The 27,536-nt window shown below is 41.4% G+C and overlaps 1 protein-coding gene across 4 annotated transcripts in view; it reads right to left on the minus strand.

Moving 5' to 3' along the window:
• LOC105498887 (zinc finger protein 169) overlaps window positions 1–27,274 on the minus strand; it is a 50,377-nt gene extending 23,103 nt beyond the window's left edge. For 2 of the 4 annotated variants that reach the window (XM_011771269.2, XM_011771266.2), the window contains exons 1-2: window positions 27,228–27,274; window positions 8,777–8,864 (exon numbers count right to left, since the gene is read on the minus strand). In XM_011771269.2, coding sequence (XP_011769571.2) covers window positions 8,777–8,809 — 33 coding nt within the window. In that variant the 5' untranslated portion in view covers window positions 8,810–8,864; window positions 27,228–27,274. The other 2 variants (XM_011771267.2, XM_071077520.1) reach the window with 2 other exon arrangements.
• Between the last annotated feature and the right edge of the window lie 262 nt (window positions 27,275–27,536).

Below are 27,536 nucleotides of genomic sequence, written 5' to 3' on the forward strand. Positions count from 1 at the left end.
ATACGTTAAATGTTGTCTATCAGAGAAACCCATTAGAACCTCAGTGCCCAAAGTCTCAGTGGGGCTAGTCAACAGACATCCTCTGCCGAGCACATATTAAAATCTCAGCATAAACCACATTGTTTATACACTTTAGGCACAGTAAGCTATAGTTTTGTTTTTTGTTTTTTGGTTTTTTTTGAGACAGAGTTTCACTCTTGTTGCCCAGGCTGGAGTGCAATGGTGCAATCTTGGCTCACTGCAACCTCTTCCTCCTGTGTTCAAGCGATTCTCCTACCTCAGCCTCCCGAGTAGCTGGGATTACGGGCATGCACCACCACATTTGGCTCATTTTTTGTATTTTTAGTAGAGACAGGGTTTCTCCATGTTGGTCAGGCTGCTCTCGAACTCCCGACCTCAGGTGATCCCCCCACCTCAGCCTCCCAAAGTGCCGGGATTACAGGCGTGAGCAACCACGTCCAGTCAATTCTTATCAGTTCTGATGAGAAATCCATTGGCATTCGAATTGTTTTTCTTCTATAAGTAACATAATTTTTATCTGGCTGCTTTCAGGATGATTTTCTTCATCTTTAGTCTTCAGAAGTTTACTTGTAATGTATTCTGACATAGATTTATTGGGTTCATCATGTTCCAAATTTACTCAGTGAGCTTTTAAAATCTGTAGGTTTGTTTCCTGCCATATTTGGGACACTTTTGGCCATTATTTCTTCAAGTACTTTTTCAGCCCTTCCCTCCTTTATTTCCCCTACCTAACTCCAAAGACATAAATATTATATCTTTTGTTGTACTCCCACAATTCTTGAGGCTCTATTCATTTTTCTTTCCACTCTATTTGCTCTCTGTTCTATCTTCTAGTTCACTCATTTCTTCGTTACCGCTAATACACTGGTAAGTCTATCCCCTAGCTTTTTAGTTCAGTTCTAAAATTTCCATATACTTATTTTGAAAACCTTCTATTTCCTTGCTGAGGCATTCTAATTCTTTCATTTATCTCAAGCGTGTTCTTTTGACTGTGGACATCCAGTTGTCCAAGTACCATTTGTATACACTGCCCTTTTCTGATGGAATGATCTCCACATCCATCCTTGTAAAAAAAATCAATTTACTATATACGTGAGATTTTTTTCAGGACTGTCTATTCCACTGATCTACATGTATCCATCCTTATGCCAGTATGACACTATTTTGATTATGATAGCTTTGCAGTAAGCATTAAACTCAGGCAGTGTGAGTCCTCCAACTTTGTTTTCTTTTTCAAGATTGTTTTGGCTATTCAGGGTACCATGAGATTCCATATAAATTTCAGTCTAAGTCTATTTCTGAAAAAAACACCATTGGAATTTTGATTGGGATTGAACTAAATTTATAGATCATTTTGGGTAGTATTGCCATCTTAACAATATTAAATCTTCTAATCATTCCAAGCATGGAAAGTCTTTCCATTTATTTAGGTCTTCTGTAATTTCTTTTAGCAGTATTTTGCAGTTTTCTACAAACAAGTCTTTACTTCCTTGGTTAAATTTATCACTAAGTATTTCATTCTTTTTGATGCTGTTACAATTTTTTAAAATTTCCTGTTCAGATAGTTCATTGTAAATGTACAGAAATACAACAGATTTCTGTGTGTTTACTTTGTATCCTGCAACTTTGCTTAATTCATTAGCTCTAACAATTTTCTCTGTGGATGACTTAGTCCATTCCTGCTGTTATAAAAAAAAATTGCTGCCTGGTGCAGTGGCTCATGCCTGTAATCCCAGCACTTTGGGAGGCCAAGGCAGGCAGATCGTCTGAGGTCAGGAGTTTGAGACCAGTCTGGCTAATTTGGTGAAACCTTACCTCTACTAAAAATACAAAAATTAGCCGGGCATTGGGTTAGGCGTCACCCAGCTACTCAGGAGGTTAAGGTGGAGAATCACTTGAATCTGGGAGGTAGAGGTTGCAGTGAGCCGAGATCGTGCCATTGCACTCCAGCCCAGGTGACAAGAATAAAACCCCATCTCAAAAAAAAAAAAAAAAAAAAAAAAAAAAAATTTGCTGAGACTAATTCATAAAGAACAGAAATTTATTTCTCACAATTCTGAAGGCTGAAAGTCCAAGATCAAAGTGCCAGCAGGTTTAGCGTCTAGTGAGGCTCCAGTCTCTGCTTCTAAGCTGGTCTCGAACTCCCAACCTCAGGTGATCCACCTGCCTTGGCCTTCCAAAGTGCTGGGATTACAGTGAAAAGCTACCATGCCTGGCCCACCTCTAACCTTTCATAAGGTCACAAATTTCAATTCATGAAGGCTTCGCCCACAACACTTCCTAAAGGCCCACCTCCTAATACTATCACATTAGATCACATTGGTGATTAAGTTTCAACACATGAATTTTGGGGGGCACATTCATACCACAGCAGAGGACTCCAGTGTTTTGTAAATATGAGATCATGCTTTCAGTGAAGAGATAATTTTACTTCTTCCTAACTAATTTGGATGCCTTTTCTTTTTGTTGCCTAATTACACTGGCTAGAACTGTCAGTACTATATGAAATAGAAAGGGTAAAAGTGGGTATCCTTGCTTTGTTCCTGGTTCCTAGAGCTTTTAGTCTTTCACCATAAAGAATGATTGTAGTTGTGGATTTTTCATACATGGCCCTTATCATGTTAAGGGAGTTTTCTTCCATACCTAGTTTGCTGAGTGTTTTTATCATGAAAGGGTGTTCAATTCTGTCAAATGTTTTTCTACATCGAATAACATGACTGTGGGGTTTTTATTCCACATTCCATTAATGTGGTATACTACCTTACTGATTTTCATATGTTGCACTATCCTTTCATTTTGGGAGTAAATCTCACTTGGCAATAATATAATCCTTTTAATACAGTGCTGAATCCAATTTGATAATATTTTTGGTAAGGATTGTTCTATCTATATTCATAAAGGATATCTGGCTTACAGTCCTCTTTTCTTGTAGTGTCAATGTTTTAGAAGATTTTGAGAAAGATTTGTGTTAACTCTTCTTTATATGTTTGGTGGAATTAACAAGCAAAGCCATCTGGTCATGGGCTTTTCTTCTTGGGAGGACTTTTTGTTGTTGTTGTTGTTTTTGTTTTTTTTTTTTTTTTGAGACAGGGTCTCACTCTGTTGCCCAGGTTGAAGTGCAGTGGCACGATCTCATCTCACTGCAACCTGAGCCTCCCAGGTTCAAGCGATTCTCCTGCCTCAGCTTCCTGAGCAGCTGGGATTACAGGCACGTGCCACCATGCCTGATTGATTTTTGTGTTTTTAGTAGAGACAGGGTATCTCCATGTTGGCCAGGCTGGACTTGAACTCCTGACCTCAAATGATCCACCTGCCTCAGCCTCCAAAAGTGCTGGGGTTACAGGTGTGAGCCACTGTACCCGACGCTCGGGAGGATTTTTCTTACTAATTCAATATACTTACTTTATTACTAATTCAATGTACTTACAATATACTAATTCAATATATTACTAATTCAATAACTTACTTATAATTAGTTATAGTCCTTTTTTTTTTTGAGACAGAGTCTCACTCTGTTGCCCAGGCTGGAGTGCAGTGGCGCAATCTCGGCTCACTGCAACCTCCGCCTCCTGGGTTCAAGCGATTATCCTGCCTCAGCCTCCCAGGTAGATGGGATTACAGGTGCCCGCCACCATGCTCGGCTAATTTTTTTTGTATTTTTAGTAGAGATGAGGTTTCAGAATATTGGTCAGGCTGCTCTCAAACTCCTGACCTCAGGTGATCCACCAGCTTCAGCCTCCCAAAGTGCTGGGATTACAGGTGTGAGTCACCGCACCCAGCCTCATAGTATACCTTTTAAAATAAGTTTTCTATACTGATATTCTCTGTTGAAAATTGTTGACTTCATATACTCTAGTTCCATGTCCATGGTTTCCTTGGTTCTTTATGCTTATTAAGAAAGTTGACTTAAAGTCTTTGTGCCTGGGCTTCCTCATGGACAGGTGGGAGAGAGGCAACTGGACGGTAGCCAGGCAGTCTGAAATGCTACAGTGCTCCCTCACCACTAAGCAGCAGCTTATTTCTTCACCAAGTCCTCCAGTTTTGATAAGATTCCAGAATTTTACAAAAGTTGATTCTGACAGTTTCTGCCAGCTCATTAGTTGCTTTGGGGAAGGACAGAGGCCTGGATTTCCCTACTCCATATGTATGTATGTATGTATTTATTTATTTGGAGACGGAGTCTTGTTCTGTTGCCCAGGCTGGAGTACAGTGGCATGATCTCGGCTCATTGCAACCTCCACCTCCCGGATTCAAGCAATTCTCCTGCCTCAGCCTCCTGAGTAGCTGGGACTACAGGTGCATGCCACCACACCCAGCTAATTTTTGTAACTTTTGTAGAGATGGAGTTTCACCGTGTTACCCAGGATGGTCTTGATCTCCTGACCTCATGATCCACCTGCCTCAGCCTCCTAAAGTGCTGGGATTACAGGCATGAGTCAACACGCCCAGCCCTTACTCTGTAATTTTTTATGATACATGTTTCGTTTTTGTTAAATTGTATAACCTCATGTATATAAAATATCTAGAAGAGGTAAATCCACAGGACAAAAAGCAGATCAGTGGGAGGGGCTGGGAGAGGAGCATATGGGGAATAACTCCTAATGGGTATGAGGTTTCTTTTGGCAGTGATGAAAACATGATGGTGAAGGTCACTCAATTTTGTTAATATAATAAAATCTTCTGAATTGTACATTTTAAATGGTTGGGTTGTATGGTATGTGAATTATATCTCAACAAAAAAAATTTTTTTAAGTTTTACTTCCAATGAGGAGTGAACCCCTAAACAAACCAAATATTTTATACAAATTGATGCTATGCTGTAGGTATCATTGTTCCTAAACCAACAAAGTCTCCTGCACAAAACAAACATTTAAAAAAATTTAAGATTTAATGAAGGGGTTATGAAAGGAAAATAAATCTTGGGGCCCCCAAATTACTAAGCTAAAGGGAAAAGTCAAGCTGGGAACTGCTTAGGGCCAACCTGCCTCCCATTCTATTCAAAGTCACCTCTCTGCTCACTGACATAGATGCATATCTGATTGCCTCGCTTGGAGAGGCTAATCAGAAACTCAAAAGAATGTAACCATCCCTGTCACCTATCTATAACCTGGAACCCCTCTTCAAGTCTTCCAGCCCTTGCTTCAAGTTGTTCCACCTTTCCAGACTGAACCAATATACTTCTTATATACATTGACTGATGTCCCATGTCTCCCTAAAATGTATAAAACTAAGATGTATCCCAACCGCCTCGGGCACATGTTGTCAGGACTTCCTGAGGCTGTCATGGGAGCATCCTGAGAACTAAGTTCTGATTCTTTTTATCTTGCTCATATTCCTATCTAAGGGGTCTGGGGAGTCATGCCCTACAAACCATACATTCTCATCAGATGGGTTTTATTTAACTCTATATATCGTGGCTTACTTTCCAATCTGACTCTGGCATAACATTATGAGACAAGGAAGAAAATCAAAATATTTAACCCCAAAATATATTTCCTTGCCATACCTTACAATTGCTCTGCAAAGTCTCTCGTGGGAAAAATCCACATCCTATAGAGAATCCCCTTCCCCTCTGTTTACCTTTCTTTCTTCCTTCCCAGATCCAGGAGATAATCAACTAAGAGCCAGGCACCCTTTTAGGTCCCATAAGAAACATTTTACAACCTGCTTCCTCTCTGAAGTCTGCTATCTGAGAGCTTCTTCTGCACGACAAAACTTGGTCTCCACAATCCTTTATCGTAACCTGAACTTTCCTTTCTATTGATCCCAGGTCTTTAGATAAACTCAACCAACTGTCAACCAGAAAATGTTTAAATTTACCTATAGCCTGGAAACCCCTGCTTTGAGTTGTCCCGCCTTTCTGAACCAAACCAACGTATTTCTTAAGTGTATTTGATTGATGTCTCATGTCTCCCTAAAGTACATAAAACCAAGCTGTACACCGACCACCTTGGGCACATGTTCTCAGGACCTCCTGAGGGCTGTGTTATGGGCCACGGTCACACATATTTGTTTCAGAAAACTCTAAAAATATTTTACATAGTTTGACTCTTCATTGACAATCCTCAACCTTGGCAAAATAAACTTTCTAAATTAACTGAGAACTGTCTCAGGTTTTCTGGGTTCGCAGGGTGCTAATTAGTTTCTTATTAGCTCACATACTGTGCTTACCAGCTCCCTTTCTATGTTACAACTATAATGCATGTTACAATTTCTCTTCTCAGGCAAAAGCCCTTAGGAAAAATGCCTAAATGTCATGTTACATATAGGTCAGGTTCTTCTACATAATTCAGATCTGATGCATAACAAAGTACCAGGAAATGCAATTTTAAAAATCATAAAATACATAATTTCAATGCTTAAAATAACATGCATCATACCAAACAAACCTCTTTCCCTTTATGCAATGAGTAGTTTTTGACTAAGAGACACTATTCTAGGTATGGAAGCTTTGTCTTAAAAAGCTAAGCCTCTTAGATGCTTATATCTTTTCATCAAATTTTCACAAATGTTAGATATAGTGAACTCCAAGTTTCTCTTCAGAGAATCAGTATGTCAGTATGTTCAGCTCTCTTATTCTTTGATTCTCCATTTTAAAGTTTAACTTCCTGGTTCTCTTCGCCCCCTTGCCTCTAGTTTCAGTAAACAACTTGCCCACCAGTTATAATCAGTAGTTTACATCTGTTCCCCTGGTCACCTGCTTTGACCTGAGTCACCCCTGGTCACCTGCTCTGGCCTGAATCATCCTGAGTAACTGCCCTTCCCGCCAAACTACCCACCCAACCACTCTGGCTGGTACCCCTGCTCTCTTTAAAATAGTGAATTGGAAATAGCTTAGACTGTGCAGTCCAACCCTAGCCAACAGGGGAACAACACAGCAGTAGGGGCTACCTGCGTCAGGAATAAGAACCCCTTCCCCTCCCTTGTCCAGGTGTGCTCTCACCATTACTCCATTCGCGAGATGTACCCTTCTATAGAAGTAAAAATTGCCTTGCTGAGAAAATCAAATTTACATTTGAGTGCTATTTCTTTGCAGCACTGAGGAACAAGCATTTTGTTTCTAACACAAAGAAATGGCTAAAACAAACAAACAAAAATGTATATTGAGAGAAGTTGGTCACAGACAGATAAGGTTTAGGGCCTGCTAAAGATTCCACAGGAAGTGAAAGAGTAAGGACAGAAAACATAAGCCAGTATTCCATGTTTGGCAAGAATGTTTCTCTGTTAATATACACAGTAAAGTGCAACATACAGAAGAAAAAAGTCTCCTATTACCTTGGAAAAAAATCCTGAACTGCCTCTGCTACATACATATTTTCTCTCAAAGGTGTTACAGATTTCTTTCAAAAGTGTAACAAATAAGGGACTCACAGCTCTCAGTGACAGTCTGATAAGATCAAAACCATTTTTAATGTATCCAGAAACATGCAAATATCCACCATGAGCCCCGGAATATGATTACATACAGATCTCTCAAAAACATTCTACACTTGACATATTTATAGCACAAAGCAATACTGAATTAGCAAAAATGACAATAAATATTTTGTTAATTGATAAAATCAATACAAAAATGTCCTGCCTGACAGCCATTTCTGTCCTACCTGACAGCCATTCAGTGTTCATTCCATTCAGTTACATCAAGTTCAAATGCTGCCTAGCCGGTGGGGAATAATCTATTTTCAGAGAAGGAGGCAATCTGGACCTTTAAGCACAATCTTCCAATTTTCAAGTATAGCAAACCCACTTTATAAAGTAGGGCCTGCAAAACTAAATCTATCCATGCACCACACAGAAATAGCAGATTAGAGCCTTCACCTATACACAGAAGACTAATGTGGCCAAAGACCACCGGCTGTTGAAAGCTTCCCACAGGGTGAGGGATAGCCTGCCAGTCACCTCGTCTCTGAGAAGGGATAGGATTCCTGCCCCATTTTCCTTCTGTTTTTTTTTTTTGAAATGGAGTCTTGCTTGGTCGCCCAGGTTAGAGTGCAATGGCGCAATCTCAGCTCACTGCAACCTCCGCCTTCCGAGCTCAAGCGATTCTCTTGCCTTAACCTCCTCAGTATCTGGGATTACAGGCATGCGCCACTGTCCTGTGCCATTTTCACAGCAGTCTCTTCCCTTAACTCTTCAGCTTGCAAAACCCTTCAGGGGCAAATCAGACAATTTGTCTTTTGAGAGCCTTCTTATACTTTTTTTTTTTTTTTGAGATGGCGTCTTACTCTATTACCCAGGCTGGAGTGCAGTGGCGTGATCTCGGCTCACTGCAACCTCAGCCTCCTGGGTTCAAGTGATTCTCCTGCCTCAGCCTCCCTAGTAGCTGGGATTACAGGCGCCCACCACCATGCCCAGCTAATTTTGTGCTTTTAGTAGAGACAGGGTTTTACCATGTTGGCCAGGCTGCTCTCGAACTCCTGACCTCAGGTGATCTGCCCACCTCGGCCTCCCAAAGTACTGGGTTTACAGATGTGAGCCACTATACTTTTGTAGGCCTTCGGAGTCACTGGGCACGTAAGCATGGATGTCCTGTATTTTTATTTTAACTGCCCAGGATGTGATGGTCACAGTTAACTCCTTGGTAAATACCTGAGTCATAAATGTAGCAAATAAGACTGAGAGAAAGCTCCAGAAAAGATGAGTCACACCTATAAGATCAGGATAGGCTTTGCCTAATACCAAGAAGGCAGCCTTCAGGACAAGAAACTATTATGAATCCTTCCTGCGATAGCTAGGAAGAAATTTCAGGACTTACCTCCTCCCTGGTTGTCAGGAGTCCTGGCGCCATCTCCCTGCTCTCTGGAGTGCTCTTCCTAGAGGAGAGGCAAGTCGCAGAGGCAAATCTGGGGAAAGAGATAAGAAGTGAGAGAGGTACTCGGGAAGAACACCCTTCACACGCTGTCCAGCCTCCCAATTCAGTAGGGAGTAGGGGAACAGGGAAGCAACAAAGGCAGGTTGCAGAGGGCATTAGTGAAGCCCATTCTTAGCCAGTGTCTTTCAAATAAAGCCCACAGAGCTGAGCCAGCAACAGGCTCACATCCAAACTCTAGTTGGGGAATGGAGCCCCCATCTTCCAGCAGCTGGGTGAGACTTTGTGTGGACTCCATTAAAAGAAAAAGGCCTCAGAGTGCCCTCAAATGAGCATGCATGTTGAAAAATAAAAAGCCTCAACATACTGAAAACAAAAGCATCCCATCCACATTTACCCTGAGGCCAAAGGACAGGTTCCAGGAAGTCCAAAGCAGAAGTTCCCGGTTTTGAGGGAGACATGAAGCAGGGTGGAGGCCATAACCTGAGTATCCTATATGACCCTGGCTGCACCCTTCCCTCCACTCATGTATCAAAAATTAGGTACCAAAATTTGAAATGTGACTTGGAATTTAGGAACAGGCAGTCAGTAATTGACCTAGTTTTATAACAAGTCAATTTCATGAAGAGATTTTTAAGAAGGGAGAAGTAGGGGTAGATTTTTTTCTGAATGAAAATATTTCTTAAGAGATAAATCATTCTTCAGATGACAAGTATAGGTCTTGACTAGATCCTGTCTTGCACAAAAATGAATGAGAAAAGCGGACTGCAAGAGACAATTCAATATGTAATGAGAATTATTGTTAATAGTGTTAGGTTTTGAGGACAAAGCTCTGATATTTTTTTTTATCTTGCCCAAATTCCTACCTAAGAGGCCTGGGGATTCCTGCCCTACAAACCATAAATTCTCATCTGATGAGTTTTATTTAACCCTGTATATCATGACTTACTTTCCAATCTGACTGTGGCATAACAAGGAAGAAAATCAAAATGTCTTACCCCAAAATACATTTCCTTGCCATACCTTGAAATTGCCCTACAAAGTCTCTTGTGGGAAAAATCCACATTCTATAGAGAATCCCCTTTCCCCTCTGTTTTCCTTCCTTCCTTCCCAGATACAAAAGATAATCAACTAAGAGCCAGGCACCCTTTTAAGTCTGATAAATATTTTACAACCTGCTTTCTCTGAAGTCTGCTATCTGAGAGCTTCCTCTGCACAATAAAACTTGGTCTCCACAATCCTTTATCTTAACCTGAACATTTCCTTTCTATTGATCTCAGGTCTTCAGATAAACTCAACCAATTGTCAACTGTCAACCAGAAAATGTTTAAATTTACCTACAGCCTGGAATCTGCTCCCCCCTACTTTGAGTTGTCCTGCCTTTCTGAACCAAACCAATGTATTTCTTAAATAGATTTGATTGATGTTTCATGACTCCCTAAAATATATAAAACCAAGTTGTACCCCAACCACCTTGGGTGTTCTCAGGATCGCCTGAGGGCTGTGTCACGGGACATGGCCACTCATATTTGGCTCAGAATAAATCTCTAAAAATATTTTACAGAGTTTGACTCTTTTTGTCAACAGTATGATCATGATATTCTGGATATGGAGGGAATGGTCATTAAGAAATGATACAAACATTCTATGGTGTGAACTAACATGTTTGCAATTTTTAAAATACACAACACTTTCGACAAATGAATAGTATTAAAAATACAGTAGAAAAAATACAATAGAAAGAGCTCTTATAGATCTTACAGAATAAAAAGAGAATTAAGGAGACACCAATTGGCCAGGCACAATGGCTCACGCCTATAATCCCAGCACTTTGGGAGGCCAAGGATGGATCACGAGGTCAGAAGTTCAAGACAAGCCTGACCAAGATGGTGAAATCCCGTTTCTACTAAAAATACAAAAATTGGCCGGGAACAGTGGCTCACACCTGTAATTCCAGCACTTTGGGAGGCCGAGGCGGGCGAATCACGAGGTCAGGAGTTCAAGTCTAGCCTGGTCAACATGGTGAAACCCCATCTCCATTAAAAATACAAAAAATTTGCTGGGTATAGTGGTGGGCGCCCATAATCCCAGCTACTCCAGAGGTTAAGGCAGAAGAATCGCTTGAACCCGGGAGGTGGAGGTTGCAGTGAGCCGAGATCGCGCCATAGCACTCCAGCCTGGGCGACAGAGCAAGACTCTGTCTCAAAGAAAAAAAAAAAGAGAGACCCCAATCAACTGTAATGTGTGAACCTTGTTTAGACATTTTTTGAGGCAAATGAGGAAACCTGCACATGATTAGATATTAGATAACATTTTAAAAATGTTATCATAAATAACATAAAAAAATTAAGTTCAATACAATTTATACTGTTTATAAGTTAGGTTAAAAATGGTCTAACCAATGTCCTCTGCAAATAATTGTGGCTATGCTTAAATAAAAAGGAAGTGCAGGCCAGGTGTAGTGGCTCACGCCTGCTGTCCCAGCACTTTGAGAGGCTGAGGCGGGAAGATCACTTGAGGTCAGGAGTTCGAGGCCAGCCTGGCCAACATGGTGAAACCCCATCTCTACTAAAAATACAAAAATTAGCCGGGCATGGTAGCGGGCAGCCAGCTACTTGGGAGGCTGAGGCAGGAGAATCACTTGAACCCGGGAGGTAGAGGTTGCAGTGCGCCGAGATCGCACCACTGCACTCCAGCCTAGGGGACAGAGTGAGATTGTCTCAAAAAAAAAAAGAGAGAGTGCAGAGCCTACAGCTGACATCACATTGAGGAACTAGATGCTTTCCCACTAAGATCAGGAACAAGGCAAGGATGACCCCCTTCATGACTCCTATTTTATATCACTGATAAGACAATGAAAAGACAAGCCATGGACTGAGAGAAAATACAGGAAGAAAAATGACAGAATAGGAAAAAGAGACAGAGACCAATGCATAATCGTAGTTAAGAAAATTTATTACACCTCACTCAGTTAATGGAAAAGTGAATTGACAATAAGTCAGGAAATGGATAATCTGGAAAACACTACTGGACAGTATTGATCTAACGGACATTTACAGAACACCAAACCCAACAAGTACAGAATACATATCCTTTATAGGTGTACACAAAATATTCACCAAAGTAGATGAAATACTGAGGCATATAAAACAAATCTCCAATTTCAAAGGACTAAAATTGAAAGAGTACAGTCCCTAACTTACAAGGGTTCTACTCACAATTTTTTGATGTCTTAATGGTGTGAAAGCAATACACATTCTGTAGAAACCACATTTCTTTTTCATTTACTTTTTGAGAGGTAGTCTCACTTTGTCACCAAGGCTGGATGCAGTGGCACAATCACAGCTCACTGCAGCCCCAACTTCCTGGGCCAAGCAATCCTCTTGCCTCAGCATCCAGAGTAGCTGTGGCTACAGATGTGTGCCACCATGCCTGGCTTTTTTTTTTTTTTTTCATAGAGATGAGGTCTCACTGTTTGTCCAGGCTGGTCTAGAACTTCTGGCCTCAAGCGATCCTCCTGTCTCAGCCTGCCAAAGCACTGGGATTACAAGGCATAAAGCATCATGTGCACTCAAAACTCTACTTCAAATTTGGAATTTTAATCATTTTCAGGGCCTGCAATGCTGGGCAGCAGCAGCAAGCTACAGCTCCAAGGCAGCCACACAATCATGAAGGTAAATAACCCATACTCTATAGCGGACCGTGTTGCCAGATGATTTTGTCCTTTCTGAACCAAACCAATGTATTTCTTAAGCGTATTTGATTGATGTCTCATGCCTCCCTGAAATATACAAAACCAAGCTGTGCCCCAACCACCGTGGGCACATGACTGCCCAATTGTAGGCTAATGTAAGTATGCTGAGCAAATTTAAGATAGACTAGATTCGCTCTGATGTGCAGCAGGTTAGTTAGGTGTATTAAATGCATTGTCAACTTAAACAATATTTTCAATTGACAATGGGTCTATTGGGACATAATCCAATCGTAAGTCAAAGAACATCTGTATATTATTTGCCCAAGATGGAACTAAAGTAGAAATCAATAACAATAAGATATTTTTTAAAACCTTGATAATTAGAAATTAAGCAGCCCTTATCTAAAGGAGATATGAATCAAAGAAGAAATTCCAAGGGATACGAGAAAATATTCTGAACTCAGTGATTCTAATAAACCTATTAATACATATCACAACTTACCAAATTTGTGACTTGGAGCTGTTCCAGGCTGAATTATTCCTTGTCTCCCATATTCATATACTGACATCCTAACCCCCAGTACCTTAGAATGTCACTGTCTTTGGAGGTAAGGTCTTTAAAGAGATAACTAAGTAAAAATGAGGTCATTAGAAAGGGCCCTAATCCAATATAACTGGTGTCATTATAAGAAAAAACTCTGGCCGGTCACGGTGGCTCACACCTGTAATCCCAGCACTTTGGGAGGCCGAGGCGGGTGGATCATGAGGTCAGGAGACAAAGACCATCCTGGCCAACATGGTGAAACCCCATCTCCACTAAAAAATACAAAAAAAATTAGCCGGGCGTGGTGGCGAGCGCCTGTAGTCCCAGCTACTCGGGAGGCTGAGGCAGGAGAATGGCGTAAACCTGGGAGGCGGAGCTTGCAGTGAGCCGAGATCACGCCACCGCACTCCAGCCTGGGTGACAGAGCGAGACTCCATCTCAAAAAAAAAAAAAAAAAAAAAAAAAGAAGAGAAAATTTGGACATAAAAAGTTCCAGAGGGAGGAGATGACTAGCTACAAGCCAAGGAGAAAGGCCTCAGAAGAAACCAACCCTGCCGAAACCTTGATCTTGGACTTCAATCTTCCAGAATTGTGAAGAAAAAATTTCTGTTGTTTACAGCCACCCATTCTGTGGTACTTTGTAATGGCAGCCCTAGCAAATGAATAAGCAGGTAATAAGGCAGTTCTGAGAAGGAAAGTTATAGGTTTAAGTGAATGTGCTTTAAAAAAAAGAAGTCTTAATTAAAAATAACTCAGCTCCCATCTTAAGAAGCTAAAAAAAGAAAAGGAAAAAGAACACAAAATAAGAAAGAAAATAATAAAGAGGAAACTATAATGAAATAGAAATGAAATTATAGAGAATTAAAAAGTCAAAGGGTGTTTGCAAAAAATATTAAAATTGCTAACCCTAGATCTGAAACTATAAAACTCCTAAAAAAAAAAAAAATAGGAAAAAGCTTCATGACATTGGTTGGTCTTAACAATGATTTCTGGAATATGACACTAAAGGAACAAGCGACAAATATAAAATAGACAAACGGGACTACATCAAACTTAACAACTTCTTTGCAGCAAAGAAGACAGCCAACAGAGTGATAAGACAACTTACAGAATGAGAGAAAATATTTGCAAACCATATATCAAATAAGGAGCTAAAATGTAGAATATATAAAGAACTTCTACAACTCAGTAACAAACAACTCAATTAAAAATGGGTAAAGGACTTGAATAGACAATTCTCTAAAGAAGATATACCAATAGCCAAGAAGCATATGAAAAGATGTTCAACATCACAAATTACCAGGGAAATACAAATGAAAACCAAAATGAGATATCACCTAATCCCAATTTGCATGGCCACTACAAAACACACACACACACACACACAAACACAAAAACAGAAAATAAGTGTTGACAAGGATGTAAAAAATTAGAACCTTAGTGAACTGTTAGTGGGACTGTAAAATGGTGTAGCCACTATGGAAAACAGTATGAAGGTTCCTCAAAAAATTAAAAATAGAACTACCATATTATCCTGTAATCCAACTTCTAGATACATATCCAAAGGAATTGGAAGCAGATGTATCCATTCAATGTATGAACGGATAAAGAAAATGTAGTCTAGCCATACAAATGGAATACTATTCAGACTTTAAAAGGAAGGAAATTCTGGCGCATGGTACAACATAGATGAAACTTAAGGACATTATACTAAATAAAATAAGCCAGTCACAAAAAGAAAAATATTGCATGATCCCACTAATATGAATACTAAAGTAATTAAACTGATAGAAACAGAAAGTAGAATAGTAGTTGCTAATAGATGGGGAAGAGGAAGAGAAGGAGTTGCTATTCAATAGGTAAAAGATTTCGGTTCTAGGCCGGGCACAGTGGCTCAAGCCTGTAATCCCAGCACTTTGGGAGGCCAAGACGGGCGGATCACGAGGTCAGGAGATCGAGACCATCCTGGCTAACACGGTGAAACCCCGTCTCTACTAAAATATACAAAAAACTAGCTGGGCGAGGTGGCGGGCGCCTGTAGTCCGAGCTACTCGGGAGGCTGAGGCAGGAGAATGGCGTAAAACCCGGGAGGTGGAGCTTGCAGTGAGCTGAGATCCGGCCACTGCACTCCACCCTGGGCGACAGAGCGAGACTCCGTCTCAAAAAAAAAAAAAGATTTCAGTTCTAGAGTTCTGTTGTACATAGTTAATATTATACAGTATACTCAAAAAAGCATTAAGAGGATAAATATATGTTATGTGGTTTTTTTGCCACAATAATTTTAAAAAAGAATAAGAAGATCAAAGCTCCTACAACCCCCTCCAAAAAAATTACTAAACCCCTAGGAAAAGTGATTAAATTAAAATTTAAAAAGACAAATTTCCAAGATCAGGAATGAAAGAGGAAACATTGTTACAGATCCTGCATACATTAAAAGGACAATAAGAGATTCTTACTAAAAATAAAAATGACAGGCCCCAAATTGGTGAAACGAACAAATTCCTTTAATCACAAGGTTTACCAAAACTAAAATGGTAATTTTGAATAGCCCTACATCTGTAAAGATATTAAAATCATGATTTTAAACTTTAACCAGAAGTAAAAGTTCAGGCTTACAGATAAATTCTGTCAAATACTTAAGTAGCAGAGAAGGCAGTACTTCCCAATTCATTTTATGAGGCCAACATAATCCAGACGTTGAAACCTGACAAAGTCATACACTTCCTGCAAAAGTCCTTTAAAAATAATAGAAAGTCAAATCCAGCAATAGGTTATAAGGATAACACGGGAACACATGAGGCCCACCCAAGAAATGCAACGTTAGTTTAACTTTTTTTTTTTTTTTTTTGAGACAGTCTTGCTCTGTCAACAGGCTGGAGTGCAGTGGCGCGATCTCAGCTCACTGCAACCTCCACCTCCTGGGTTCAAGCGATTCTCCCGCCTCAGCCTCCCAAGTAGCTGGGACTACAGGCACGCACCACCACGCCCAGCTAATTTTTGTATTTTTAGTAGAGACGGGGTTTCACCACATTGGCGAGGGTGGTCTCAATCTCTTGACCTAGTGATCTGTCCGCCTCGGCCTCCCAAAGTGCTGGGATTACAGGTGTGAGCCACTGAGCCTGGCCAGTTTAACATTTGAAAAGCAATTTAATTACTTGCATTAACAAAATGAAAGGTGCCCTGGCCCACTCCTGTAGTCCCAGCACTTTGGGGGACAGAGGCAGGTGGATTGCTTGAACTCAGGAGGTCAAGACCAGCCAAATCACCTTAGTAGTTGCAAATATATATATATATGAAAAAATTCAATGGTTATTCATGATAAAAACTCCTAACAAATTAGCAATAGAAGGAAACTTCCTCAATTTAATAAATAAGCATCTACAAAAACATAGCACTAATACCATACTTAATAGCAAAATATTGAATGATTTCCCTGAAATCAAGAACATGCAAAGGATGTCTCATCTCACCATTTAATTCAACACTTGGGAAATATAAAGAATACAAAAAGTGAAGAAAGAGTAGAAAAGAAGTAAAAAAAGAAAACCAGATAAATGTAATAATTTAACATCAATCAGGGTAGGTAAAAGACAGACAATACCAGTGTTGGCAAGAGTGAGGCAACAGAATTCTCATATGACCCTGGTAGGACTGTGACAGGCCAAGTATCACTAAGAACTGTTTCAGTACTGACTGTGCGGTTAAGTTAAATATTAAAAGCCAGTGCCCTTATACAAAGGCTGGGATGTAACAAAAGCCCATCAAGAGTTTTTCCTATGCCTTTCCTGGGCCTTAAAGCATGACAAAATAATGAAGGAATTCTTAACAGGATCCGCTTAGGATTAAACAAATTTTATTGTGGGTCTGAAGAAACTCCCCAGGCCTCCACAAACAAGTTTATTGGGGGTCTGAAGGAACTCCTCAAACCTCCTGATTTAGCAGGAGACAAGATAAGGGTAATCACCCCAGCACCTGGCCCCATTTAGAACAAGTAAATCTACTGAGGCTCCAGAGGAAGGTCTTCAGGACTCAGACCTTAGTTATAGAGTAAAAGAAGTTAATCACTTAGGTCTTTAGATAAATGCACACTTACATGTAGACATACAGCTTAGAAGGTATATAAGCTCTGGAAAACTTTGTAATTTTGAGTTGGTCTGGCGATAACTTCCAGGCCTTCTCCCTGTAACCAGTTACAGAAATAAAAACTCTCTTCCTCCCCAGTTCATCTGCATCTCGTTATTGGGCCATGAGAAACAGCAGCCCGACAGGGAACAAATCTGGCGAGCTAGCAAGGAGATAAGGACAGTGCTGCGTTCAGCGGCTGGCAGCTTGCAAGGAGACAGTCTTCAGGAGGATTCTAGCAGCTGCTGGGTGAATTTCTCCCCAGGACCCTCCAGAGGGCTGTTCCATGCATGCGCAAATCTGCATGTCCCTTTCACTACTAGGGAAACATGGAGATCAGGAGAGGACGGGCTCCAAGGGTGAGTTGACTAGATGATATGTCGGGAGTCTACCGTTCTCCTGTCTGGGCTTGCTAAGCCATTTGTCCGGTACCACCAAGGGAAGCAAAAGGGCTCGCTCATACACCCCCTTTGCATTTTGGTTGAGACCAGGTTTTGAGTTGGTTTTGAGTCTGTTTTGCCTGAGTGCACTTCCCCTTCTGTTGTCCAAAATTTGTCTCCACTTGTTTGTGTATCTGTTTTATTCCTTTTGATGCCATGTAAACTTGATAATGGCAGGTATTGGATTCATTCCTGCTGAGAGGCCTCTGGGAAGAAAAAAAATTTTTTTTTAGGAGCTCAATGGCTGAGAGTCGGCTTAAATAAAAGCTAACATCCAAGATATGTATATGTATTTGTGCATGTTTGTATTTAAAGGCCTTCATGTTTTTGTTTATTTCTCTCCTAGGACCCTGTCTTTTTGAGCAAGTTTTTTCTTGTCAGTTGACTGAATTCTGTTTTCTTCATTAACAGCTATTACAGCAAAAGCTACTCTGGGGTTTTTAAGAAAATGTGTAATTTAGACACTTAGAAATGTCTTTGTTTGGATTTTTTTTTTCTTTTTTTTTTGATACGGAGTCTCACTTTGTCCCCCAGGCTGGAGTGCAGTGTCATGATCTTGGCTCACTGTAACCCCTGCCTCCTGGTTCAAGCAATTCTCCTGCCTCAGTCAACTGAGTAGCTGGAATTATAGGCCCCACTGCCATGCTCAGCTAATTTTTGTATTTTTAGTAGAGATGGGGTTTCGCCATATTGGTCAGGGTGGTATCGAACTCCTGACCTCGTGATCCACCTGCCTCAGCCTCCCAAAGTGCTGGGATTACAGGCGTGAGCCACCGTGCCCAGCCAACATTAATAGTACACGAATGTAAAGATGAAATTGGGCTTATTTGGTATAAAAATTATACAGAAAGCATTGTTAAATAAGAAATCATGCTTGGCTTTCTTTGGGCTATATTTGTATAAATATGTTATTGGTATGTGTTCCAAAGTTATGGGAAACTCCTATAATTCTGATATATCTTAGTGTACATTATCAGTAATAATTATAATTGTTATGTTAAATTATTTTGTGCCACAGAGTTAACAGATTTCTTTGTCAATTGTGTCTGTAACTATGGCTACCCTAAAACTTTTTGTCATCCATAAACAATTGTTGTCTTGTTTTGGTCCTCTTCAGAAGGCAGTTTTATAAGCTAGGCACAGTGGCTCACACCTGTAATCCCAGCACTTTGGGAGGCCAAGGTGGGCAGATCACCTGAGGTCGGAAGTTTGAGACTAACCTGACCAACATGGAGAAACCCCATCTCTACTAAAAATACAAAAAACTTTAGCTGGGTGTGGTGGCACATGCCTGTAATCCCAGCTACTCAGGAGGCTGAGGCAGGAGAATCACTTGAACCCGGGAGGAGGAGGTTGTGGTGAGCCGAGATCGCACCATTGTACTCCAGCCTGGGCAACAAGAGTGAAATTCCATCTCAAAAAAAGAAAAAAAGAAGGCAGTTTTATAATCAGCTGTAAAGCTCTATCAGGCGCTGTTGAATGCAGGTTTCCGATAACTTTAGAGCTTGTGACATCAGAATAGAGGAAAAACGTTCAGGACTCGTGACAAGCTAAAATGTTCATTAATATCAAGCAGGACAGCAATTAACTACATGAACTGAACTAATAGGAGCCTGGAGTGATCTTTTTGACGTTTTGCTTAAAATATTGCTAATCCTTTGTTTTGCTTTTCAGTGTCAAGGAAACTTTTCTTTTGAGCTATTAACAGCTTGTAACAAGTATACGCCTATGAACAAAATTTGGAGCATATTTGTTCCTTTCTACTTGGTTCCTCTAAAATTTGGAAACTATCTGTGAGTATTCTTAATTTATGGCAATACAGTTATTTGCATAAGTGCAATAAGAATCTGTTTTATTTTGTAACAGGACACAATTGGAAAAACTGGTTATTTTACCAAGGCTTTAACTGGAATGATGTGCTCTCCTTTAAGGAATCGAAATTCATTTATAAAGCCAATAAATTCCTTGGAAACTGGCCTCATATTTTGTGTACACAGTCCCTGTACGGGGTTTCTGATCTGTGGTAAGTAATCACTTTCTGACAGGCCAGGAACCCCAAGTTATCTTAGAACCTCAAGAGGAGAGGCATTCACCTAACTGATAGGTATTTGATGATACAAATCCATGGCTAGGCTTGGCGTTAAAAAGTCTTATCTCAGATTCCTTCTATGAAACAAAGTTCCATCAAAGCCAATTTAAAAAGCCCACGTGAAATATAATTATTCTTCCTGCACTGTATACAATTAGACCAAGTACAATGAAGAAAACCAGTCCTACCATGATTTATCTTTTAATAAAAATGGGAAACTGGAGAGAGAAAAATTACGTTTCAAAAACTATAGTACACCGGTTGTTAAATTCTAGTTTCACCTGATGTTTTTTCAGCTTTTATTATATTCTACACTTTGGATTAAATTCTAATTTTTCTGTCTACAGGTCTCCAAAATACTATTTTCAATTTTTTCCTCCTTCTTTTCCTTTTTCCCCATTTTTCCTAATTTGAAACCACTGAAACCTAAGCTGTGCCTTCTTGAAGCCCTGTGAACTGAAGACTAGACAACTTAAACTCCAGAAGAAAACAGCAGTAACCTATTTATATGTGTTGCTGTTGCATACTATTATGTTTCAGCAGGCACTGCCTCTAAGCCCCCAAAACAGAGAGTGCTACTGGGAACAAATCGAACTCTTCCACTCCAGCGCTGCGTTCGGTGCTCTGTAACAATGACCACATCTCAGCAGGAAGTAGCCAGAAAGATTATGATGCCCCATCTCCCTACAATTCTCGTGATAAATAAATATACAAGCATGACAGAAATCATGTGCAGATTGACAGCGGGGATTGTGGCAGGTCAGGTCTCACTAAGAACTGTTTCAGTACTGACTGTGTGGTTAAGTTAAATATTAAAAGCCAGTACCCTTATACAAAGGCTGGGATGTAACAAAAGCCCATCAGGAGTTTTGCCTAGGCCTTTCCCAGGCCTTAAAGCATGGCAAAACAACTAACAATTTTTTTTTTTTTTTTTTTTTTTGAGACAGAGTCTCTCTCTGTCACCCAGGCTGGAGTGCAATAGTGTGATCTTGTCTCACTGCAACCGCTGCCTCCGGGTTCAGGCAATTCTACTGCCTCAGCCTCCTGAGTAGCTGGGATTACAGGCAAGCATCACCATGTCCGGCTAATTTTTGTAAATAACTAAGGAATTCTTAACAGGACCCATTTAGGATTAAACAAGTTTTATTGTGGGTCTGAAGAAACTCCCTAGGCCTCCACAAACAAGTTTATTGAGGATCTGAGGGAACTCCCCAAGCCTCCATGATTTAGCAGGAGATAAAATAAGAGTAATCACCCCAGCAGCTGGACCCATTTAGATTAAATAAATTTACTGAGGCTCCAGAGGAAGGTCTTCAGGACTCAGACCTTATAGATTAAAGGAAGTTAATCACTCATGTCTTTAGATGAAGGCACACTTCCACGTAGAGATATAGCTTGGTATATAAGCTCTGGAAAATTTTGTAATTTATTTTATTTTATTTTATTTTTTTGAGACAGAGTCTCACTCTGTCCCCCAGGATGGAGTGCAAAGGGACGATCTTGGCTCACTGCAACCTCTACCTCCCAGGCTCAAGTGATTCTCCTGCCTCAGCCTCCCAAGTAGGTGGGATTACAGATGCCTGCCACAAAGCCTGGTTAATTTTTGTATTTTTGGTAGAGACAGGGTTTCACCATGTTGGCCAGGCTGGTCTCGAACTCCTGACCTCGAGTGATACACCTGCCTCAGCCTCCCGAAGTGCTGGGATTACAGACGTGAGCCACTGCGCCTGGCAAAACTTTGTAATTTTGAGTTTTGCAACGATTCCCAGGCCTTCTCCCTGTAACCAGTTATAGAAATAAAAACTCTCTTCCTCCCCAGTTCATCTGCATCTCGTTATTGGGCCAGGAGAAAGAGCAGCCTGACCCTCAGTTTGGTCCAGGAACACAACTGTAAAATGCTACAACTATTTCTGAAGACTGTATGGCAGGTTTTTAAATGTTAAACATACCTATGATCTAGCAATTCCCAAAGTACCCAAGAGATAGTTTTAAAAAAAATAGGGCACAGAAAGAGTTATACATCAGCCTAGTAAATGAACCCTGGAAAAGAAAAGAATTGTACAAGAATGGTCACAGTGAGTTAATTACTATACCTAACAATCAAAAACAACAAAAAAAGGAGAATGGATCAATAAAAAGGTAGCAGACTCACAACAGAATACAATAGAAAGGAATAGGAATAAACTACTGATCAAGAAACAGAATACATACTATATGATTTCATTTGCGTGGAATTCTAGGAAAGGCAAAACTTTAGTGACAAGGAGCAAATCAGTTATACAACAATATACACTACTTAAAACTCATCAAATTGTACACTTAAGAGTTGTGATTTTGTAATAAAGTTGATTTTTTAAAAGACTTCAAAGACATTTTCAAGTAAAAGAAAACCAGTAAAATCTATTGCCAGCAGAACTGCCCTGTAAGAGTTTCTGCAAACCGAAGAGAAATGATGCCAAATGGAAACTTGGATTTTCTGTGGTGACTGAAGATCACTAGAAATGATAAATAATGTTCACACCCCCAAAAAACTGTCTTTTTCTCCTAATTTCTTTAAAATACATGACTGAGGCCAGGCGCGATGGCTCACGCCTGTAATCTCAGCACTCTGGGAGGCCAAGGTGGGTGGATCACTTGAGGCCAGGAGTTCAAGATCAACTTGGTCAACGTGGTAAAACCCCATCTCTACTAAAAATACAAAAATTAGCTGGGCATGGTAACGTATGCCTGTAATCCCAGTGGCTTGGGAACCTGAGGCAGGAGAATCGCTTGAACCAGGGAGGCGGAAATTGCAGTGAGCCAAAATTGTGCCACTGCACTCCAGCCTGGACGACAGAGCAAGATTTCACCTCAAAAAGATAAAATAAAAGACTGTTTATAGCGAATATATTAAAATTGCATTGTGATTGACAGCATATGAAGATTCAATACATATGACAATTATAGCCTGAAGAATGAAGGAGTAGGTAGTACAAGTACCTATACAAGATCTCTCATTTTACATGAAGTTGTACAAGATTACATAGACTGTGAAGAGTTACAAATGTATACTGTCATCTCTAAAGCAGCAACTAAAAATATAAAGTAAAAATGCAAAGCAGTATAGCTAAGTGGCAATTAAGTTATATTGAATTAAGTTAAATTAGAATGTTAAAAAAAAAAAAAAGTTCAATTGGCCCAAAGAAGGCAGGAATAGGAACAGAGGAAGAAAAAAAAAACAGTAAAAGAGACCTAAATCTAATTGTATTGATAATTACATGAAATAAACATTCGAATTAAAAGGCACAGACTGGGCACGGTGGCTCATGCCTGTAATCCCAGCACTTCGGGAGGCTGAGACAAGAGGATTGCTTGAGCCCGCGAGTTGGAGAACAGCCTGGGCGACATAGCAAAACCTCGTCTCTAAAAATAAATAAGGCACAGATTGCCAGAATGGATTTAAAAAAAAAAAAAGCAAGACCCAACCATATGTTGTCTATAATATAAAGACTTTAAATATAAGACATAGGTCAGTTGAAACAAAATGAATGAGAAAAGATAGAACATGCAAAGAGTAAACATAGTAAGACTGGAATGGGTATATAACTATCAGATAAACTATATTTCAAGACAAACTATTACCAGAAATACAAAGGGATGTTTCATGATAATAAAACAGTCAATTCATCAGGAATATATAACAAAGATAAATGTGTATGCACCTTATAGTAACAATGCTTCAAAATATGTGAAGCAAAAATTGACAGAATTCAATGGAGAAACTGGCAAATTCCATAGTCCTAGTTGGAATTAACACCCTGCCACAACAGTTGATAAAAGAACTGGAAAAAAAAATCCATAAGGAAATAACAAGATTTGAATATAATAACTAACTTGACCAAACTGATATTAGTACACCACTGCACAACAGAATGCACATGCTTTTAAAGGGCCTATGGGACATTCCCCAACTCACACTACATGCTGGGTCGGGAAATAACTCCCAATACATTTGCAAAGACTGGTATTCTACATCATTTGTTCTTTGACCTGAATGGAATTAAATAAGAAGTCAGTAAGTATATCTAGAACCCTCCCCCCACTAATATTTAGAAATCAAATAGATGATGCACAGAAAGGAACTGCATTCATCAAGTGCAGACAATTGTTTTGATGACTTTCACTGTAAAAGCGAACAGAGAGACAGGGTAATGAGGGCAGTTAGAAATCATGACCCTTCTCTGCCGAGCGAGGTGACTCACGCCTGTAATCCCAGCACTTTGGGAGGCCGAGGCAGGCGTATCACAAGTCAGGAGACTGAGACCATCCTGGCCAACATGGTAAAACCCGTCTCTACTAAAAATACAAAAACAAAAAACAAAAAACAAAAAAACAAAAAACGCTCAGCATGGTGGTGCAGAAGAATCGCTTGAACCCGGGAGGCAGAGGTTGTAGGGAGCCGAGATCGCACCACTGCACTCCAGCCTGGGCGACAGAGCAAAGCTCTGTATCAAAAAAAAAAAAAAAGAAAGAAAGAAAAGAAAAGAAAAAAAGAAATCATGACCCTTCTCTTGTCAGAACCCGGCAGTAGATCCCGCTGATCTCAGATAAGATTCGCACACAATCTTGGCACCCTAGGCTTTCCCTAGTAATAGCCTAACCCCTTTTTCCATCTGAGTTTCTATCCTCCATGAACTTCCTTTTCCAGGCAAAAAGGACAACTCCTCATACCCTCAGAGTCAATCAGTTGCACAGTGCAGGTGGGTGCCAAGCACTGTGTCAGTGACCCATAAGGAGCCAGACAAGGCGCCTGTTCCCTCAAAGAACTATCTCAAAACCACTGGGACAGTCGGACAGTTGAGATGTACCATGCAAGCCGTGGAGTCCTCATGTAATAAAGTGCTCTGCAACTAAAAAGGACACTGGAAGTAATTCTGCCAGAGAAAACTCAGGAAAGCTTTGCAGTGGACAAACATCTGTAGTGAGGCATCTTTTGAGATAAATAGGGAAACAACACAGCCTGTATAGGTGATACTAAATAAGTTCTGTTAATTCTGTTGGGTACGATCATTAATGCTGAAGTTGTTTCTCTTTAAATTCCTTATTTATGAAAGATGCATACTGAAGTGTTAGGATGGTGCAAAAGTAATCGTGGTTTTTGCCATTTACAGATGAAATGATATGACATCTGAATTTTGTTTTAAAGCACTACATCACAGAAGTGTCATACACAAGTTTTACTTCATTCCACATTCACAGCAGCTCCACGAGGTTAAGTACGTTGCTCAAAGTGACAGCGACAAAGGGAGAGACCTGGATTTGAACTCACACTATGAAGGGTCACTCAAGACAGCAAACCCTGGTATAGACCCCTAGTGAAAGAGACAATTTCCAAAGAGATCCACACTTGGGGTTGCAGATTTGGGGGAAAGAAGACAGGTCAGTCATTTATAAGTGGTGAAGCTAAGTGATGAATCCATGGAACTTCCTAACTACTTCTGGATATCTTTGCAATGTTTTCATACTGAAAAGTTAGAAATAAGAATGTAGGTCTTGGCCGGGCGCGGGGCCTCACGCCTGTAATCCCAGCACTTTGGGAGGCGGAGGAGGTCAGGAGCTCAAGACCAGCCTGACCAACATGGTGAAATCCCATCTCGGGCTGGGCGCGGTGGCTCACGCCTGTAATCCCAGTACTTTCGGAGGTCCAGCACTTTCGGATCATGAGGTCAGGAGATCGAGATCATCCTAGTCAACATGGTGGTCTACTAAAAATACAAAAATTAGCCAGGTGTGGTAGCACGTGCCTGTAGTCCCAGCTATTCAAGAGGCTGAGGCAGGAGAATCCCTTGAGCCCGGGAGGCGGAGTCTGCAGTGAGCCGAGATCACGCCGCGCCACTGCATTCCAGCCTGGGGACAGAGCGACACTCCATCTCAACAAGAGAAAGAAAGAAAATAAAAGAAAAGGAAAGAAAGAAACCCCATCTCTACTAAAAATACAAAAAAAATTAGCCGGGTGTGGTGGTGGGCGCCTGTAGTCCCAGCTACTCTGAGGCAGAGAATTGCTTGAACCCAGGAGGTGGTGGTTGCAGTGAGCTGAGATCGCGCCACTGCACTCCAGCCTGGGCGACTGAGCAAGACTTCATCTCATTAAAAAAAAAAAAAAAAAAATGTACGTCTGGATGCCTTCCACCCAACTTCTTCCCCCACCTCCAGGAATTCAAGGAGTCATTCAACAGCCCCCTGGGGCTTGAGAAATATGTTCCTTGGTCCTATGGGCACCATTCTACTTGTTGCAACCCATGCTCCCGGAAGAGTCCCAAAGTCGGAGGGAGCCACACAGCTGCAGACGCCGACAATCTGGACCCAAGTACGCACCCATGTAACCCACAATCCAGGGATGTCTAACTCCAGCCGAGCCCTTCTCAACTCACCAAGGCGCAGCAGGGCCCCCAGACCCTAAGGCTACTGACCCGAGTCGCATGGCCCTAGGGGTCCCCCCACTATCAAGACCAAGTCTGGATGTCTATCCACAAACAGTCCTCCCCCACAAACCCCAGTCCTTGCGGCCAAGCTGCACCATCACCACCACGGTGCACCAGCCAGCCACAAGAGTCCTAATAAACAATCGGACTGAGGTTGGCCGCGCCACTGTATTCCAGCCTGGGCGACAAGAGCGAAACTCTGTCTCAAAAAACAAAACAAAACAAAGTATTCCAGCCTGGGCGACAAGAGCGAAACTCTGTCTCAAAAAACAAAACAAAACAAAGACCAAACAATCAGCCGGGCGTGGTGGCGGGCGCCTGTAATCCCAGCTGCTCTGGAGGCAGGGGCAGGAGGATTGTTTGAACCCAGCGGCGGGGAGAGTGGGGGGCGCGGAGATTGCAGTGAACCGACAATGCGCCATTGCACTCTAGCCTGGGCGACAGAGAGAGACTCCGTCTCAAAAATAAATAAATACATACATACATACATACATACATAAAATTTAATAAATAAACAACCCGACTGATGCCCAAGCCGCGTGCCTCCCACTAATGAGGAAGTTTGCTCCAACCAAGGATATCATGTCCCCCAAAGCCACATTTGCTGGCCCTGAGACCTTCAAGGCGCTATGCTGGTGGGACGGAATGGCGCTATGCTGGTGGCAGGATGCTGTCTGGGTACCCCAGGCAGAGCCCACTCAACGGCCCCCGAAGTACCGGGGACGCACCTGCGGAGTAGCTCGGGAAGTCGGTCCCAGGCCTGCACTGGCCCCTCCAGGTCAAGATACTGGGCCCAGAGTCCCGCCAAAAGCACGCGACAGCGACAACGCCAACGCCCCCTCCCCACCAGAGGACCTCCGCCAAGACCTCTCTCCGGGGTGGACGGCGCACGCCCAGACCCCACAGCCGAAACTCAAACACCAAGGAACATGTGGCCACAGCAGGGACTGCCCATGCCAGCTTTCCCGATCGTCCTTCCCGTGGAAGGGCCGCGGAAGCGGGGACCACCTCCGGGCTAGCGCACCAGAACTGTGAAAGGACACTCACCACGCACCCGGCGACGATGGCGGGACGCGGAAGTACGCGAGCTGGACCGCCCCTGGGCACGGAACTACACTACCCAGATTGCCCCGGGGCGCGCAACTACCCTACCGTGGATGCCCTGGAGCGAGGAACTACAACATCCAGAATGCCGCGAGGGGCGGGACCGCCGCATCCAGGAGAAATTGTGAAAAATCAGAAAGTAAAATCTAACTTTCGGGTCCATGAGAAGGGAGGTCAGGTGAGCACTAAGTCTATTTAACTTTTTATACGGTCCTTCTAATTTAATTATTTTTTAAAAAAAGATGTTACTTG

Source organism: Macaca nemestrina, chromosome 14, assembly GCF_043159975.1.
Source record: "Macaca nemestrina isolate mMacNem1 chromosome 14, mMacNem.hap1, whole genome shotgun sequence".
NCBI classification, from domain to species: Eukaryota; Metazoa; Chordata; class Mammalia; order Primates; family Cercopithecidae; genus Macaca; species Macaca nemestrina.